At 46.0% G+C, this 13297-nt stretch overlaps 1 protein-coding gene across 1 annotated transcript in view; it reads right to left on the reverse strand.

Moving 5' to 3' along the window:
* The window catches only part of VPS35 (VPS35 retromer complex component), a 46120-nt gene that overhangs the window by 31217 nt on the left and 1606 nt on the right, over positions 1-13297 (reverse strand). Inside the window, exons 2-9 of the mRNA XM_044269754.1 lie at positions 8532-8630; positions 5505-5601; positions 4042-4165; positions 3666-3848; positions 2980-3193; positions 2811-2894; positions 1380-1489; positions 954-1050 (exon numbers count right to left, since the gene is read on the reverse strand). Of these exons, the coding sequence (XP_044125689.1) occupies positions 954-1050; positions 1380-1489; positions 2811-2894; positions 2980-3193; positions 3666-3848; positions 4042-4165; positions 5505-5601; positions 8532-8630 (1008 nt within the window). The remainder of the gene's footprint in view (positions 1-953; positions 1051-1379; positions 1490-2810; positions 2895-2979; positions 3194-3665; positions 3849-4041; positions 4166-5504; positions 5602-8531; positions 8631-13297) is intronic.

The following is a 13297-nucleotide window of genomic DNA, read 5'->3' on the forward strand; positions in this document are numbered from 1 at the left end:
AGCTGGGCCTGTACATCCTGCACACTCGCAGGTTGGTGTAGTTGGCATCCCAAATGGTCCAATAAATGCTGGTTTGGCAATAAATCTGGCAATAAAGGAGGTGTTGTAATCTGGAGGAGACATTTCTGGCAAACCCTTCTGTGTGTGGGCCCTGCCATGAGAAGAATACATATGGCGGCAAAATGTCCCGCACATATCTCTGTCAGTGTCCTCGTAGCATTACTATGGGTGACGACGGACTGCACAGTGATCTAGAACTGTCTAAAACCAGATCCGGAGACTCTCGTTGCATGACATTTACAGTAACATTCCATATTCCACCCTATCACAAGCATAGCTAAAGCTATTCTATGACGGCCCAAAAATCCAGACTATTAGATAATCCAGCACCTTAAAGGGGTTCTGCACTTTGCTTTAACTGATGATCTATCCTCTGGATAGATCATCAGCATCTGATCGGCGGGGGTCCGACACCCGGGACCCACGCCGATCAGCTGTTTGAGAAGGCAGCGGGGCTCCAGCGGCCTTCTCACTGTTTACTGCCGGCCCAGTGACGTCACGACTAGTATCAACTAGCGTGGGCGGGGCTAAGCTCCAATCAAGTGAACAGAGCTTAGCCCCGCCCACGCTAGTTGATACTAGTCGTGACGTCACTGGGCCGGCAGTAAACAGTGAGAAGGCCGCTGGAGCGCCGCTGCCTTCTCAAACAGCTGATCGGCAGGGGTCCCGGGTGTCGGACCCCCGCCGATCAGATGCTGATGGTCTATCCAGAGGATAGATCATCAGTTTAAACAAACTGCAGAACCCCTTTAATGATTTGTCCATGGGGGGGGGGGAAAGGTACGCACTTCAGAAAAATTGTTATTTATTGACAGTGCCACTAAGCCATGTTTTAACCATACATCTGCCATTTAGGGGCGCCAACAGATCCACAATGGCTCTACTTGACTCACCTGTATGACTGTGGCCACCTGCTGTGAGAAAATGTCAAAGAGTTTTATGTCTGATGGGATCCCAGGTCCATCTTCTCGATGTGCGAACAGGGCTAACCTAAAAAAGACAGAAGAGGCACAGCGCCGTGAGGTCCAGAGATGTGGAGGTCGCAGGAGAAAACCTATTATAGGGTTGAAAGGTTCTTCCGTTTTAGGTCAACAGGGGTGCCCTCAGATGTAGTATAATCTTCCGCTACAGACAGACATGCATGTCTTACGTAAGGATTTTGATGCAGATTTGCTTTGCAACGAATGAAGATGGAGACCCATGAAGAACAGCCCTCGTATTCCTCAGCAATCTCCCCACCCTCACCTATCTTCTATTTTGCACCCCCATAGAGAGATCCCACTGAGCGACTCATGCTAGGCAGGCGGCTGTACTCCTACCTGTCGATTAAAGCGATGATTATGTTTTTCACGTTCACATTTTGGTGGAGCTCTGCACAAGCGCGAAGGAAAGGGTTCAGTGTCTGGAGATGAAATTCATCTGGGAAAACCTGAAATGTTGTCAAAAAGTGAGGATAAGGGAAGATATACAGGGTTCTGCTACATGACTACTTGTAAGATCCTGGAAGTGAAATGGTCACCTTAAAGGAGTTGTCCAGGTCAGACCCAGACATATCTCCCTCTTCCTGAACTCAGCCCGTCTGACATGAGCATCGGAGCATTTCAAGCACCAATGCTCTCCCTTGTCTTGCAAGGACTTTTTCTGGAGATCCGGTGACATACCGGGCTCCCCTTGGGCATGCTAAACAGAGGCTTCCTCGTAGCAGTGAGCCTGGTGACGTCACTGGCACTAAGAGGCGGGCTTTAGCGCAGCCCTAGCCTGTAAAACAGCTAGAGCAGCTGATGTCACCAGTGATGTCACGGGGAACACTGCTAGGCGGAAGCCTCTGCCTAGCAGTTTAATAATATTAACAAACAGCCCTTGCACTGCACAAATCTGCGCAGGGCAAGAGAGAGCATCAGAGTATGAAATGCTTAGATGCTTATGTCAGAGGGACTGAGCGGGGGATGAAGGGGAAATGTCAGTTTATATCACGTTATCTCCTATCCACAAGGTAACTACTGGATCGGTGGAGCGGTAGGTCGGGAATGCATACAGCATATCACTGTCAGAGATAGGTGAGTGCTTGTACTCGGCTATCGCCCGCAGCCCCACAGAGATGAAGAGTGGAAGAACACATGGTTAACCTGTGTCTCCATTCATTTAGGAGATGGGGTTCCTCGGTTTCATGAGCAGTGGTGGCTCCAATGGTCAAAACTCACTGGTCTAATACTTACCCTATGGATAGGGGATAATACAATCTAACTGGAATACCCCTTTAAGGCTACTTTCACAATGGTGTTTTGGCTTTCCGTTTGTGAGATCCGTTCAGGGCTCCTCTCACAAGCGGTCCAAAACGGATCAGTTTTGCCCTAATGCATTCTGAATGGAAAAGGATCCGCTCAGAATGCATCAGTTTGCCTCCGTTCCGTCTACATTCCGCTCTGGAGGCGGACACCAAAACGCTGCTGACGAAACTGAGGCAAACGGATCTATCCTGACACACAATGTAAGTCAATGGGGACACAATCTGGCACAAAAAAAAAAACGGATCCGTCCTCCGCTGACTTTCAATGGTGTTCAAGATGGATCCGTTTTGGCTATGTTACAGATAATGCAAACAGATCCGTTCTGAACAGATGCAGACGTTTTTTATTATCTGAACGGATCCGTCTGTGCAGACCCATGACGGACCCGCACCAAACGTGAGCGTGAAAGTAGCCTAACACAGCAGAACAGTAGGTGAGTAAGGTCATCACCTCAGTGCTCACCTGTATGATACATTCCATGAGGTATTCCTGTGCCAGCGCATCTCTGCAGTTCACAACCTGCTCCAGGATCCCAGGGAGCACAATCTGAGCGAGAAAACAGACGCCATTACTGAAGGACGCCATCTAATCCCTAGCGTCAGACTGCAGACGTAAAGCACGCACTACTCACCTGCTTGTACCGTTCCACATTGACTCCCTCCAGCTGACTGAGTCGGACTAAGTTGGTTCCCACCAGAATCCGCAGTTCCTGCCTCTCCCGCTCCCTCTTCTCTTTGTCCCGGCTGTGGCCCTGGTGCTGCATTCGCACCCATAGCTTGTTCATTTCAGCGAAATTCAGCAGTACGAAATCCATGGAGTCGCTGATGTCACCTGTAACTTCCTCGCTGCAAGACAAAGGACATCAGTGTCCTCAAAACGGGTTGAGCTCTGCATTACCTCCCAAGCTCTCCCTGCAGAGCAGCGCTCCTGGTCACTGTCTGTATAGGATAGGGCTCAGCAACCTTGGCCACCCCAGCTGTTGTAAAAATACAATTCCCAGCATGCTCCATTCATTTCTATGAAAGTTCTGAGAGGAGCAGAGCAAGCATGCATGCTGGGAGTTGTAGTTTCACAACAGCTGGAGCGCTGGAGGTTGCCTACCCCGGTATAGGAAGTGAATGCGGCAGTCTATAACTCCCTTCACAGCCGTGCAGGAAAAAGCAAGCACTAAAACCAGCGATACGTCCCCCCATCATTCTCAGGATCGGTGAGGGTCCCAGAGGTTGGACTCTCACCAATCATAACATACCATCACTTTATAGGATGGGAATACCCCTTTAAGAACACAGTTACTGCTATAATTAAGATTCTCATTACTGGACTGGTTCTCCTTCGTCTGGGAGGATATTCCGGGTGCACTGCAGGAGGTAATTACGTAGAAACAGCCCTCTTAGCGGATGCTGGACCCCGCGGCACATCTCCACCATATCCTTCAGGATGTCTTTCCTTGACTGGGAAAAGGATTTCACGTAGACGACGCCAACAGTGATCAGCAGATAACTTGGAGAGAAAGCACAAGACAGACAGGTCAAAAAACTAACCCTGGAATCTGGATAGTGCAGATCCACCTATAGACGGGGGACCTCAGATGGGTTCTGGGAGCCAAGACACGGGCCGCCAATGCTGAATGACACCCTCAGGCAGTGTGATCGGACATTCACAGGACAGGAAACATGATGGGAGTCATACTCACAGCCTGGGGATTATGTTCCCGGCATACTGGACCAGTTCGTATAGGTCGGCTACTTTCCTGCCTTTGGCAAACTCGTCCGTCAGATACACCTCCAGGTAATGGAGTTCGTCGGAGATGGCCATGTCTGTGGTGGGGCACGTTAAGGTCCTCACATTTCAGGTACAGTATAATTACTTCGGCCAAAAAAACTTCTGTTGGATCAAAGACGTGTCAAGGCTCGGACCCCCAAAGACGTTCATGACAAAGGGCCCAGGGGCTCATCTCGGCACAGGTCTCCTCTGCTGCGCCTCTCGCGGTGGAGAATCTCTCCTTTCCTGAATCGCACAGACAATCCAATGATTTGGACAGCTATGGTGTAATGCTTTATTTCCCCTGTGGGGGTGCTGCAGGTAAACTCAGCTGACCATGCAAGTATAAGCCAAACCCAATTTTCGCGGGACCGGCCCATCATCTAATGGGCATCGGGGGGGGCCTCCGGACTGAAACAGCGGAGAAAATTGGATTGTGCCCGAACCTTTTGTTCTCAGAGCTATCGCTATATATTCCCCTCTACTCGGTCACAAAACAAATGCACTCCACCAAGCCATGCATACAAGTGTATGGAGAGCGTCAAAAGAGACAGCTGTGGTCAAATACTCACCAAGCCAACATACATTCCTCCACACATGCATACTCGGCTTGGCTGAGTGTGCACGTGATCGCCATGAAAAGTTACAGACACTTGAGGTGGTGGCATATCTCCCCTGAGAACAAAAGGATCACATGTGATAAATCTACCTGCCCGATTCGGTCACGATAGGGACACCATGTTGTCAGGGGATAGTAGGGAGTACCACATACAAATTAGATGGTAACGGAAGGCGCCGAGGGCAACAACCTCTTCCTCGGCCATTGGCGTCATATCAATCGCCCACGTGGCCTCTGGGCCACTCAGTCCCATTAAAAAGAATAAGACTGCAATACCAAGCACAGCCACTACCGATACATGGCGTTGTGCTGGCATCTCTCACACTGGGGGTATGAAAGATGTAACCCCGACCTCTACAACGAAGCAAAAGTCGCCACATCCTCAGGGCCCCAGGCTACACGGATAAAAATAATGTAACACGCCATCACCGACTGACGCACAGAACGTAACAACTGAAGAAATGAGGGCGGTTTTGCGGTTTTCAAGAGCATGATGGACCCAACGGCAATCAAGACGCACGGCTCGACACCTACAATTACCTGCAAATCAGCAATGAAGAGTTGTCAACAAAGTGTCGCTGCGGGTGGAGAGTGATCTCAGACAAAGCATGGCTGAAAACAAACAAACTGGAAAGAACAGAGAGGAAAGGAAGAGGTTAAAAAGAAAATGGGGGGGGGGGGGAAGGGCCACTCCACCTTCACTCTGATGCCGCTGCCAAATGTAACCCTAGGAGACAAACCAACAAAAAACATCTGAGAATAATCTGCAAGGATACAAAGCTCATAGTAACTCTTCGGAGACAGCATGGAGGTGCGGAGTTCTCCCAGCATGTTGGAGGCGTGCTTCAGAGCATCCATCAACTTGTTCTTGTCCTGAGGAAGAAGTCATCATATACATGAGAAATACTGACCGCCTGATGTCATAGTAATATGCCGTAAAGAGAGGAGGGGGGTAGCTGGTATTATAGGTAAAGAAGAATTCTATTCTACATAGAGGGCAGTATTATAGTAGTTATATTCTTGTACACAGGAGCAGTATTATAGTAGTTATATTCTTGTACATAGGAGCAGTATTATAGTAGTTATATTCTTGTACATAGGAGCAGTATTATAGTAGTTATAGTATTGTACATAGGAGGCAGTAGTATAGTAGTTATATTCTTGTACATAGGGGGCAGTATTATAGCAGTTATATTCTTGTACATAGGAGCAGTACTATAGTAGTTATATTCTTGTACATAGGAGCAGTATTATAGTAGTTATATTCTTGTACACAGGAGCAGTATTATAGTAGTTATAGTCTTGTACACAGGAGCAGTATTATAGTAGTTATATTCTTGTACACAGGAGCAGTATTATAGTAGTTATATTCTTGTACATAGGAGCAGTATTATAGTAGTTATATTCTTGTACATAGGAGCAGTATTATAGTAGTTATATTCTTGTACATAGGAGCAGTATTATAGTAGTTATATTCTTGTACATAGGAGCAGTATTATAGTAGTTATATTCTTGTACATAGGAGCAGTATTATAGTAGTTATATTCTTGTACATAGGAGCAATATTATAGTAGTTATATTCTTGTACATAGGAGCAGTATTATAGTAGTTATATTCTTGTACACAGGAGCAGTATTATAGTAGTTATATTCTTGTACACAGGAGCAGTATTATAGTAGTTATATTCTTGTACATAGGAGCAGTATTATAGTAGTTATATTCTTGTACACAGGAGCAGTATTATTTATTACAGTAATTAGGTTCTTGTACCCAGGGAGTGTTATTACTGTAGTTATTCTTGAGAATATTTGCTGCTTATTGTTGGCATCATTTGCGGCTGTAGTTCCCTTCTAATTACCTGACATATTAAATATATATTCCCGCAATCAGACACTACTGGAATAAACAAAAAGTATTGGGGGGTGGGATGCGACAGGCTGGGCTGATCGCCGGCTATATCTCATGGCGGTTAATTTCAGTCTGCCAGCATAGACGCTGGCACAGTGATTTACATTCATTAGGAGAACAATTTTCGGCGCTGTCCCGTGGGAAATTAGGCAGATGAGGATTGATAAGACAGGCTTGGATTTCAGCATGTTTAGTGGTTTAATTCATTGCGCTCTATTAAAATAAATAGGCTCGCCACCGTAGCCCTACGTTACTAAAGGTCCGATGGGTTTGCAGAGAAGACGGCTTTCTAACAATACTAGAAAATCTGAACAGCAGGCGCCCGCACAGGGGTCCGCTCATCAATATGCAAAGCTGTTTACAATAAATCTGGAGAATTTATTCTAATCAATGAATCAATGACAGGAAAATAAGCTGCGTCCAACCAAGATGGCACTGGATGTCCAGGAAAAACACTCCGCTTAAAAAAAACAAAAACGGATGGAATTAGTTCTAAACTTTTTCTGACCATTGAAGAGGGGGGCAGCTCTACCATACATTCCACAGCTTTGTGGTCAGACCCCACTAACAGGACAACTATCACCAATACATTGTTAGGTGTACTGTCCCTTTAAGGGCGGTAGGCAGGTTTTCCTGCTCCTATCAGTTCACTTGTCATACAAAGTTTTACGGCTGCAGCGGGTAATACTGCCGAGGCAGCAAATACAACAGGATTTAGACACGTAAAGGGTCCCGAAGGACTGAATGCTGCAGAAAACCATCAGAAATTACGGCAGCACTTCTCTAAGGAGCAACCCCGAAACAAATCGTCTCTCCCACACTTCACCGGTGAGAGATCAGTTCTGTCACCGACGCAAATATCACAGCTGACGAGGGAGGATATCCTCTAGTACAGCCTGGGGCAGCGTGAACTAACAGCATAAAGGACCCAAAAACAGGGTGAGAGGACGATCACCCATCACTAGTGATGAGCGAACTTCTGTTTTAAGTTCGGCGTCTAAAGTTCGGCTTCCGGTTAGCGGAGAATCCAGATATGGATTCCGACTTCCGTTGTGGTCCGTGGTAGCGGAATCAATAATGGCCGATTATTGATTCCGCTACCACGGACCACAACGGAAGTCGGAATCCATATCGGGAACCATATCGGGATTCTCCGCTAACCGGAAGCCGAACTTTAGACGCCGAACTTAAAACAGAAGTTCGCTCATCACTACCCATCACTCATCTGCACAGAGCGCCTCCTGTGACGTGTGGTACCATCGCTGCTCTCATCTCTGTTTGGTCATCTTAGTCAGTCAACACTATAGGAGCTCCGCTAACATGCTAGGGTTGCTTGCTGACTGTTTTCAATAACCATAAACAGAATAGTGAGTGCAGCTCTGGAGTATAATATAGGATGAAACTCAGGATCAGTACATGATAAGTAATGTATGTACACAGTGACTCCACCAGCAGAATAGTGAGTGCAGCTCTGGAGTATAATACGGGATGTAACTCAGGATCAGTACAGGATAAGTAATGTATGTACACAGTGACTGCACCAGCAGAATAGTGAGTGTAGCTCTGGAGTATAATACAGAATGTAACTCAGGATCAGTACAGGATAAGTAATGTATGTACACAGTGACTGCACCAGCAGAATAGTGAGTGCAGCTCTGGAGTATAATACAGGATGTAACTCAGGATCAGTACAGGATAAGTAATGTATGTACACAGTGACTGCACCAGCAGAATAGTGAGTGCAGCTCTGGAGTATAATGCAAGATGTAACTCAGGATCAGTACAGGATAAGTAATGTAATGTATGCAATGGAGGAATGTCGGTGTTAATTTCAGGTCAGTGTAATATTGACCCTTTCCACAACCCAAGTGTCGCCTCTTGTACATTCCACTCACCAGACATCTCTTCATCTGGAAGGACTGAACTTTCACTGCTTGGACCGCCTCATCCAAAAGTTTTTCCTGTTCATCCTGAGGGGATTGCTGTGTGGTTGGCTGGAGAGGGGAAAAAAACAATACAAATAAATAAAAAATGGTAATATGTCCTGTGAGAGTATCTGCCACATTATTTGGGGTCTTCTTACCATACACTTCGGCCTCTAAAGATTGTTGGAATTTTTCATAGACCATTTACCAGGTACAGCACCCCCATCATCTGTGTGCTGCGCCCAGTATTACATCTAGGCTTTACTGTAGTGCATCTAAGCTGCAGTACCTGACACTGCCCACGAAGAAGAGTGGAGCTGTATCCAGGTAAGGTCGTTCCATTGATGAACTTTGCTCTAGTGATCAGAGGAGGTCAGACCACAGTAATCAAACACCAATGGCCAATCCTAGAGATAGGTCATCAGTTTTTACAACTAAAGAGCCCCTTTAAGCTGGACATAGTGCAGGAAACCCTGAAATGAATGTACCTTTCAGTGGGATCTGCAAACTCAGTGCTGCAGCATTTTCCTACTAGGGTTTGCAGGAGTTTTTGATCATGTACCAGACCAGAAACACCCCCATCATCCGCATGCTGTCCTTGGTCAGCCTCAACGAAGTGAAGCTGAACTGCAGTAGCACATGCTGACCAGACACAAAAGCGGCGCTGTTATCTATCCCTTCGATCCCGTGATTGGTGGAGATCAGACCACACCAATCACACACCGATAGCAAATCCTAGGAATAGGTCAGCAGATTTGTACCTATGACCTGTTCCATGTGCACTCGGCAGCTGAAGGCATCTGTGTTGGTCCCCTGTTCATATGTGCCCGCATTGCTGAGCAATATCAAGTTTAATATATGCAAATGAGCCTCTAAGAGCAACAGGGGCGTTGCCAATGCACATAGAGGCTCTGCTCTCTCTGCAACTGCTGCCCCTTCTGTACTTTGATTGATAGGGACAGAAATGCATGATCACATTTACAATGCCTGGTCTTGTCAATGAAACTGCAGAGAGAGCGGCAGTTGCAGAGAGAGCAGAGCCTTTAGGTGTAACAGTAACGCCCCCGTTGCTCCTAGAGGCTCATTTGCATATAATAAAACATCCTTTTTCTCAGCAATGCGGGCACATATTAACACGGGACCGACACAGATGTCTTCAGCTGCCAAGTGCTCATGTAACAGGTCAGCCAGTGTCATAGGGACAAATCTGCTGACGGATACCCTTTAAAGCTAGCCATAGTTAAATGCCTCAATCACATGTCTGCTGGGTCAATGCCCTTACTGTGCCCAAAAAAACACCCGTTCTGAATAAGAACAACCACCACAAGGAGGTTTATGGCTCGGAGACCTGCCGGCTGAACATAAATCCGCTCCGGCACTGGCCGCCCCGCCACAGGGAGGTGATTGTTGGGCTTCAAAAAATATATATATTAAAAACAACAGTTATAGGTTAGAAATGTACAAAACAACCAAATATTTCTGGAGTTTGGGTAATTATGAATAATTATTCATTACAAGTAACGGTGTGCTGCCCGCCACCTGTGACCAGTGTTCCCTGTAAGTTGAAGTTGCGCAGGCGCGAGGCCGTGCAGCTTCCTTTATGCCTCTGCTCAGGACCTCTGCAGCCCACACTTCACGTAATGGTGTGTGCCCATTCACAAGAAAGGTAGTAGGGAGGAATCGAGCAACTATAGACCAGTGAGTCTGACATCAATAGTAGGCAAATTAATGGAAACCCTACTAAAGGATAGGATTGTGGAACATCTAAAATCCCATGGATTGCAAGATGAAAAACAACATGGGTTTACTTCAGGGAGATCATGTCAAACTAATCTTATAGATTTTTTTGACTGGGTGACTAAAATAATAGACGGTGGAGTTGCAGTAGACATCGCATATCTAGATTTTAGTAAGGCTTTTGACACTGTCCCACACAGAAGGCTTATCAATAAACTGCAGTCATTGGGCTTGGACTCCCATATTGTTGAGTGGATTAGGCAGTGGCTGAGGGACAGACAACAGAGGGTTGTAGTCAATGGAGAACATTCAAAACAAGGTCATGTTACCAGTGGGGTACCTCAGGGATCTGTACTGGGACCAATTTTGTTTAATATCTTCATAAGTGATATTGCAAAAGGCCTCGATGGTAAGGTTTGTCTCTTTGCTGATGACACAAAGATATGTAACAGGGTTGATGTTCCTGGAGGGAAACGCCAAATGGAAAAGGATTTAGGAAAACTAGAAGAATGGTCAGAACTCTGGCAACTGAAATTTAATGTGGATAAGTGCAAGATAATGCACCTGGGGCGTAAAAACCCAAGGGCAGAATATAGAATATTTGACACAGTCCTGACCTCAGTATCTGAGGAAAGGGATTTAGGAGTAATTATTTCAGAAGACTTAAAGGTAGGCAGACCATGTCATAGAGCAGCAGGAGATGCTAGCAGAATGCTGGGGTGTATAGGGAGAGGCATTACCAGTAGACAGAGGGGGGCGCTCATGCCGCTCTACAGAGCACTAGTGAGACCTCACTTGGAGTATTGTGCGCAGTACTGGAGGCCATATCTCCAGAAGGATACTGATACTTTGGAGAGAGTTCAGAGAAGAGCTACTATACTGGTACATGGATCGCAGGACAAAACTTACCAGGAAAGATTAAAGGACCTTAACACGTATAGCTTGGAAGAAAGACGAGACAGAGGGGATATGATAGACACTGCTAAATACATAAAGGGAATCAATTCGGTAAAGGAGGAGAGAATATTTAAAAGAAGAAAAACTACCACAAGAGGACACAGTTTTAAATTAGAGGGGCAAAGGTTTAAAAGTAATATAAGGAAGTATTACTTTACTGAGAGAGTAGTGGATGCATGGAATAGCCTTCCTACAGAAGTGGTAGCTGCAAATACAGTGGAGGAGTTTAAGCATGCATGGGATAGGCATAAGGCCATCCTTCATATAAGATAGGGCCAGGGGCTATCCATAGGATTCAGATATATAGGGCAGACTAGATGGGCCAAATAGTTCTTATCTGCCGACACATTCTGTTTCTATGTTTCTATGTACTCTGGGGAAGCCCACCCTGGCAATGCACACAATTTTTACTGTGTGCATTGTTATAGTGGGTGGCCCTAGAACTAGGAACAGGCACCCACCATACTGCCCACAGTGCCCTTAACATCCTGACGTTATCCAGTGTCAGGAAGTTCCTGTGCGGCGCTCCAGGCTGGCCCCGCCTCCTTCCTCATGCGCTGCTGCTACTGGAAGAGGAGAACATGTGCAGCGCGGCAAAAGGAGGGGACGGCATCTTCTTAGACCTAGCCGCCCCCCCCCAGCCAAAGTGTGGAAGTGGCGTCCGAGATCCCCAAGGGCCAAGCCAAGTAATTGTAAGTTTTCATTTGGAATATGTTTATGTTATACACATATAGCCTACACTGTGCCACACAATGTAAGGTATGTACACAGTGACTGCACCAGCAGAATAGTGAGTGCAGCTCTGGAGTATAATACAGGATGTAACTCAGGATCAGTGCAGGATAAGTAATGTATGTACACAGTGACTCCACCAGCAGAATAGTGAGTGCAGCTCTGGAGTATAATACAGGATGTAACTCAGGATCAGGGCAGGATAAGTAATGTATGTATGTACACAGTGACTGCACCAGCAGAATAGTGAGTGCAGCTCTGGAGTATAATACAGGATGTAACTGAGGATCAGTACAGGATAAGTAATGCATGTACACAGTGACTGCACCAGAAGAATAGTGAGTGCAGCTCTGGAGTATAACACAGGATGTAACTCAGGATCAGTACAGGATAAGTAATGTATGTACACAGCGACTGCACCAGCAGAATAGTGAGTGCAGCTCTGGAGTATAATACAGGATGTAACTCAGGATCAGTACAGGATAAGTAATGTATGTACACAGTGACTGCACCAGCAGAATAGTGAGTGCAGCTCTGGAGTATAATACAGGATGTAACTCAGGATCAGTGCAGGATAAGTAATGTATGTACACCGTGACTCCACCAGCAGAATAGTGAGTGCAGCTCTGGAGTATAATACAGGATGTAACTCAGGATCAGGGCAGGATAAGTAATGTATGTACACAGTGACTCCACCAGCAGAATAGTGAGTGCAGCTCTGGAGTATAATACAGGATGTAACTCAGGATCAGTACAGGATAAGTAATGTATGTACACAGTAACTCCACCAGCAGAATAGTGAGTGCAGCTCTGGAGTATAATACAGGATGTAACTCAGGATCAGTACAGGATAAGTAATGTATGTACACAGTAACTCCACCAGCAGAATAGTGAGTGCAGCTCTGGAGTATAATACAGGATGTAACTCAGGATCAGTACAGGATAAGTAATGTATGTACACAGTGACTGCACCAGCAGAATAGTGAGTGCAGCTCTGGAGTATAATACAGGATGTAACTCAGGATCAGTACAGGATAAGTAATGTAATGTATGTACACAGTGACTGCACAGTTTATGTAGGCGACAGCTGTATTTACACAGTGATTTGGAGTAGGATTTTGACAGGACTTCTAGGACAGATAGTGGGGGTCATTCATCAAACTGGTGTAAAGTAGAACTGGCTTAGTTGCTCGTAGCAACCAGATTCCACCTCTCTTTTTATAGCTCTTTTGGAAAATGAGAGGTGGAATCTGACTGGTTGCTAACTAAGCCAGTTCTACTTTACACCAGTTTGATAAATCTCCCTCATT

The sequence above is a fragment of the Bufo gargarizans genome, chromosome 10 (assembly GCF_014858855.1).
Source record: "Bufo gargarizans isolate SCDJY-AF-19 chromosome 10, ASM1485885v1, whole genome shotgun sequence".
NCBI lineage: Eukaryota > Metazoa > Chordata > Amphibia > Anura > Bufonidae > Bufo > Bufo gargarizans.